Below are 6,846 nucleotides of genomic sequence, written 5' to 3' on the forward strand. Positions count from 1 at the left end.
TCGCGGAATTGGATTTTAAATACATTATTCATCTCATTTTTTTCTCCCAAAACATCAAATCAAACACCTATTTTTCATTTTAAAAATTATACTAAAAAATTAATTTTATATTCAAAACATCGCATCAACACCTATTTATATCACATCATACAATTATTCAAATTCAAAAAATTTTACTATTCAAACTCTCAATTCAAAATTCAAACCTCCAAACAAACACACCCTTAGGATTATATATCAAATTAAAAATTTTAAAACTTAAACAAGTTATATATATCAAATTATGGTTGATCTATTAATAAAATGTCAGGTCAATGTTGCAAATATCAACCTGTTTAATTAAATGGGTCAAGTTCAGGTTAAAGGTTTTCTAATCCGTTTATAGCTGACCCGAACCTGACCTGATTCGTTTGTCATCCCTACCTCAAGATCACCTACCACACATAGTTCGCTTAATATAACTTAATTTTCAAAGTATTAGATTCGGTCAGAGTTTACTCAACAGTTTCGATCAAAAAATAAAAAATAAACTATCCCTTCCGATCAATAAATAAATAAATAAAAATAAACTATCCCTTCAAATTCCACATAACCTAACAATTTATGGGTGCGCTGTTCCACCATTTTTTTTTTTCAACATGTTTTCAATATATATAATATATTATATTTTATCTCACAAAAAATTAACGTTCTAACATAAAATATTATTTTTTATATTATTTACACAATTTCATATACTTCACATTAAAAAAAATAAATATACATCTGACCAAAAAACACTAAACAAACAAACTTTATCTTTCAAGTTTGTATTTTTCATGCATAAGGATGGATTTTGCCTTGTTCCATCTCCATCATCTCCACCGTGGTCGCCGCCGCCGGAGCAGGGCTGCCCTGATGACTGGAATTGCTGCCGCCGCTCGATGCCACCGCTGCCGTGGCGGCCTTCTTCTTTAGCCCCTTATTCCTTGCTTTCTCCGCCCACCCCACCAATCCGGATTGTATATGATCATCAAATATCTCTCTGCTAAACATACTTCCCATCTGACCCGACCGACCCGATCATAAATCTCGACCCATCGATTAATGATAAACTCGAATTGAAACTACGGACAAGAAGTTACGTACCTGTGCGACAATGGCGTACAACGGTAGTGTACTATAGCTACAGAGGATCTGGACGAACACTCTACACAAAAAAAAAAACAAAATCGATTAACTATTATTCGATTCACATTTGATTTTTTATTATTTCTTTTAATCAAGTTCAAACTCGAGATCGACTTGTAAAAAAGCTTTTTATTTTTTTAAAAATATAAAAATTATTATTTTATTCAATTTATATAGAAGATTTATAACAAGTTGAGGTTTCAAGCAGCTCGACTTGTTTAATATCTCTAGTTCGAAGACTTCGGTCTCACCCTATGACGAGTCTCGGAATGATGAACCCAACTTCGCCCATGATGCAAGAGTCAAATCCAAACATGACCTGCGAAAATCGAGCACAATTAATGTAAAGACAATGGAAAAAAGAGATGTACGACGACGATACTCGGGTACAATTAACGGATGAGCGGCGGCGGCAATCCATACCAGCATCCAGAAGAAGACGGCAATCTCGAAGGCGTTTTGGAACAAAATAATGTGGATGAGGACGAGGACGAGACGAGGGCTATTAAACCAAAAGTGATTGTCGGACGGCCTAACCACCAATTCACCGGGCACCACCGTGTGCTTCTCGGCGACTTCCCGCGCCAGCTGCGTTATCACGTGCTCGAGCTTCGTCCCCACAGCCAGCAAAAGCTACATCGACACCATTCGACTCGATTAGACGACGAATATTCATTGTAGTAACTAAATTTTACGAATATTCATTGTAGTAACTAAATTTTATCGAACATGTAAGGGAACGATCGGTGTTATGCACTTACGGTTAGCGGCACAAACGATATCCAGAAGTACGCATGCCAGCCTGAGACAAGACGGCGATCGGAAAGAATCAAAACAATGATATAGGCAAAATTACTTATAACTCATATGCGATTTTTTTAAATCTGTATTATATTGCTTTACGATGGAGCTTTATACAATTTCTAAATTATGGGGGAAAATTATAGGTTAAATTATACTATCTCTGTCATTCAAATTTATTTCCACTTTTTTTATCATTTTTTTTTTTAGTAAAAAAATGTTATTATTTTACTTTTTCTATACCAAAAAAGGGGAAAAAAAATTATTTTTACCTATTTTTCTTAAAACTGTGGCCGATCAAATGGGCAAAATTTTATATGACGAATGGAGCACTAAATTTTTAAACTACATGCGAGTTATAAGAAATTTTGTCTTAACAAATGCTATGTATGTATGTGCGTATCTTACCGTAGACGTTGAGCAACAAGAAGATCACGACGAATATCCAAAGATACCAACTGCATTCGTCGCGAATACAATTAAAGATTGGATACTATAGATTTTTTGATAAACAACGAACAAAATATCTCTTTCGGGAGCTCACCTTATCCCGACGACTTTCTTGAAGTCCTTCTCGAAGGCTCGGATCATGTATTTGTAGAAGTTAAAGTTAGGATTGCCTCTGCAGTGTTTCTACAAAATACGTTTCGCGATTATTGTCAAAAACGACGAACAAATAGAGCAATCGATTGATTGATCGAAATGATACTTTACCATGATGAATCCGAGTCTAAGGGTTTTGTAGTCCGATTTGTTCACCGATCCGTAGAACTGCTTGAAGAACGATCTCTGTCCGAAAGATGGAGCTAAGGTTGTAAGCACGGGTATAAGTTTTTGGACAAAATTAAGTTTTCGACACGACTTACCAGCCAACTAAACAGAGTGAATCTCCGGATGCCCGAAAATCGGGACCTAACAAAGGCGTGGTCTTGGACATGAGTAATGTTATGCTGCAGGGCTTTAAAGATTTCGACGAAATCAAGATCCGTCAGCTCGAATATAATCTACATATGTTCTTGGAAAGAATCCGAGGTTGTACTAACATAAGAAGCTTAAGTACCTTCGTTGCGATCCTCCAATGGTTTCTTTTCGATCGAGTCTTCCCATTTCTTCCATTGTTGAATCTACGGCACAAGAAAAAACATCGCCATTTTAAACAGTCGAATAACTACACAGCATCTTCCAGCTCTGATACTATATTAAATTATCAATATTAAGTTTAAATGGATAAATATCATTAATTATTACATAGTCAACCAACAACCACGATTGAAACATTCAGCTCGTGCAATGGATAAGCCTCGAAACAAAAGAATTGTCTATGTACCTTAAGTCCCCCGAAAAGGATCGTTAAGGCGGAGAAGACGACATGTGAGACGGCGAGCACGAAGATGAAGATGTGGAGATCATGCAATGCTTTGAGAGACAGTAACGGCGCTTTCCCCTAACAAAACCGGACGCACGAACATGCACGATACTTATTATAAGTAGACCGTAAGGTTTACGACAAAAAATCAAAACTATAATACTAAAAATAAAACAGAAAAAAAAAAAAATAGACACCGTCAGAAAAACGATACTTATTATAAGTAGGCTGTAAAGTTTACGATAAAAAATTGAAACTATAATACTAAAACTAAAACAGAAAAAAAAATAAGACACCGTCAGAAAAACGATACTTATTATAAGTAGACTGTAAGATTTACGACAAAAAATCAAAACTATAATACTAAAAATAAAACATAAAAAATAGACACCGTCAGAAAAACAATACTTATTATAGATAGCCGGCAAGTTTTACGACAAAAAATTCGAAACTATAATACTAAAAATAGAACAGAAAAAAATAGACACAGTCAGAAAAGTTGATCAAGAAAAAAATAAATATTGCATTTAGACTTAAAAAGTAAGTCCCAAAATTTTTTAAATCCGGGCTGTGCTAGTCAAATTCGAACCATCTATAGGCCCAGCCCGAATTATTAAGTTCTAAAAATATCCCAAATGTAAATTTTTTAAACTATATTGATAATTATTCAATATATAATAATTTTTTTTTCAAATAAACCGTAATTTATTGATTTTCAATGGACGAGATAAATAGTTCTGGTTTTTTTCTTAATTGTGCGATGCAAAACAATAATAATCATATTTTGCATCAACAAAAAAGTAATATTTTTTATGTATTTTCTTGTACCACTCACCAAAAATTAATTCACTTGAACGGAAAAACTGAGTATCTTATCATAATTGCATCTATTTAGTTAATATATAATTTATTTTGATAAGGTTTGAAAAAATTTAATTAAATTTATATTAAAATAATGTATAATTATATTTCGTAAAAAAAAATATTTTTAGGGGGAATAATCCAAATAATAGAAATTTACCCAATTTGAAGTCAGTTGGGACTATCTGACATAATTAAATCGGCCGGGCCGGGCAGCCCGACCCAAAAAATCATGCCAGTTTGAAATCGACCCTTCTAATTAAAAGAACTACCTACCTTGGCGTCGCAATAGCCGGCGGAGTCGGACGCGGCGGCGAGGAGGCGGCGGCCGACCGGAAAAGAGAAGTGGGAAACGGCGGTCTTAGCGGTGTGTTTATTACAGGGGAGCCAATGGTCGTAAAAATGTTTGGGAATGCAGATTTTGGCAATGGCGTTTTGGAGCACAGTGAGCAGAAGTGATATGAATCCGAGAAGCATCAGCTCTGTGTAGCAAATCAACGGCCAGGATGAATCCTAGATACAGATTATAGATACAGATGCATGTATGTATATGCGTACGGAACGCGGACCTTCTTTGATCTTCTGGAGGGCTTGGAAGAGTGAACCCTGGTTCTTCTTCAGCAGATACTGCAAATTATTTCGGCGTTTGGAAAATTGCAAAAAATATCTCATCAAGGGTGGCTAAATGACACAAATAACGACTTTTTGCAAATGATATATTTTATCAGCGAGATAAATAGATGATAAATATATGTGGGATATTTTTTTTTGCAATTTTCTCTTTAAAATATAAAATTATTATATTAATCGGAGGAGATCCGACCTTGCCGGAGAGATGGAGGATTCTTTCGGCGATGAAGGAGATGGCGACGATGACGGTGCAAACGACGGCGACGACCCAAGTAGGGGTGTATTCGAGAGAAACTCCTTCTCCGCCGCCGGCCATCGGAATCAATTTAATTATATTGTGCTTTAGTATGTATAGAGATAGATATATATGTATGTAGGTATATATATATATAGTTAGAGATTGAAGAAAAGCATTGGCTAAATAGCACTGAAGAAATAAGTAAGAAATGTGGTTATGGTTATGGAGAAGGTGAGGAATTAGGTACAAGTTGGAAGGAAGACTACTTCTAGTTTTTCACCGTGTACATACTTCCCTAGGACGACACGGTATACTAAAAATATCGAAAAATATCTTAAATTCATATTATATGCTATCTTACTATTCTCTTTTAAATTTATTGAAAATATATATTTTCGGCGAAATATTTAAAAAATATTGATATTTTTATTGATAATAAAAGTAAAAATATGTAAATATTCTTTTTGCACTTGCTTTTTTAATGAAATTTTGTTTTAATTTATGTGTATAAATTAAAAATATTTGTATAATAATAAGGGAGAAATGAAATAGTTTTATAGCGGCTTGGGAAGACATTTACCATTTATGGTAACAAAAATAATAAAATGGGATAATAAAAATGTGACGGAGTTTAGGGTTTAGGGTTTACATGGATTTTGACATTAAAATTTAATAAATAATACTAATGTACCCATTTATAATGTTAAATATGCTGAATTTATTCGACCGGAGATTTATCCAGTGCGCACTTTCGTGCAGCGGCTGCGAATTTTCACATCATAAAAAAATGTTGAATTCACTAATAATTTTAGTGTGATATAAGTATTACACCGAAATTTTCAAGCCACTATATGTTATGTGAATGCTGATTAGTTACTTTTAGGAGATATTTTAAATAATCAATAAATTCTTAATGTTTTTAAAAAAGTAAAACCTAACAAGAAATAATCTTCAATCATATTAAACTTAAAAAGAGTTTTAAGATTGATTTTTTTCACACCTAAAAGTATATATTGTTAATTAAATTATTCCTTAATCAAACAATCTTAATTTAATATTACTTTGACTACGGAATTTAAATTTGAACCATGTTTAATTATAATTTGAATACGAAAAATCCTTAGGATGTGTTGTTTGGGGGTTTGGATTTTGAGTTGGGATTTGAACAGTGAAATACTCCCTCCGTCCACCACCGTGGTACAATTGATATACATAAAGACTATTATACCCCTTAACATTTATGGTATTAAATGGTATTATTTAGTGGCATTTGTGTAATATTATATAAATAGTGGGGTAATTTTATATTTTAGTGGAATGTACATTTACTAAAAAAAAAGAAATAGATACATTTGCGATAGACAGACTAAAATAGCAAAATGGATAGATTAGCAGTGGATGGATGGAGTATTTGAATTTAAATAGTTGTATGATGTGATATAAATAGGTATTTATGTGATGTTTTGAACGTAAAATTGATTTTTTAATATAATATAAAAAAAATAAAAAATAGGTGTTTAATTTGATATTTTTTGGAGAGAAAATTTTGATGAATAGTGGAAGTTTGGGAAAGACTTCCAAACAAACACATCAGGGATTGGATTAGATTTCCACTATTCATTCCAATTTTTTTCCCCCAAAAACATCAAATCAAACACCTATTTTTTATTTTTTTATATTATACTAAAAATCAATTTTACATTCAAAAGATCACATCAACACCTATTTATATTACATCATACAACTATTCAAATTCAAAATTTTTACTATTCAAATCTCA

General features: G+C 33.0%; 1 protein-coding gene across 1 annotated transcript; it reads right to left on the reverse strand.

The window, feature by feature from the left end:
• Window positions 1-678: 678 nt before the first annotated feature.
• Window positions 679-5,281, reverse strand: LOC127242661 (MLO-like protein 1). The gene is made up of 14 exons (XM_051262296.1): window positions 5,022-5,281; window positions 4,768-4,825; window positions 4,475-4,680; window positions 3,299-3,415; window positions 3,032-3,095; window positions 2,838-2,929; window positions 2,686-2,760; window positions 2,516-2,604; window positions 2,380-2,429; window positions 1,932-1,972; window positions 1,594-1,803; window positions 1,422-1,489; window positions 1,129-1,189; window positions 679-1,044 (listed from the first exon to the last, which is right to left on the reverse strand). Exons 1-14 carry the CDS (start codon window positions 5,142-5,144, stop codon window positions 817-819), a joined length of 1,482 nt encoding a protein of 493 aa, XP_051118253.1. The 5' UTR covers window positions 5,145-5,281; the 3' UTR covers window positions 679-816.
• Window positions 5,282-6,846: the final 1,565 nt, after the last annotated feature.

The sequence above is a fragment of the Andrographis paniculata genome, unplaced genomic scaffold (assembly GCF_009805555.1).
Source record: "Andrographis paniculata isolate CXL003 unplaced genomic scaffold, ASM980555v1 Contig87END, whole genome shotgun sequence".
Lineage (NCBI taxonomy): Eukaryota > Viridiplantae > Streptophyta > Magnoliopsida > Lamiales > Acanthaceae > Andrographis > Andrographis paniculata.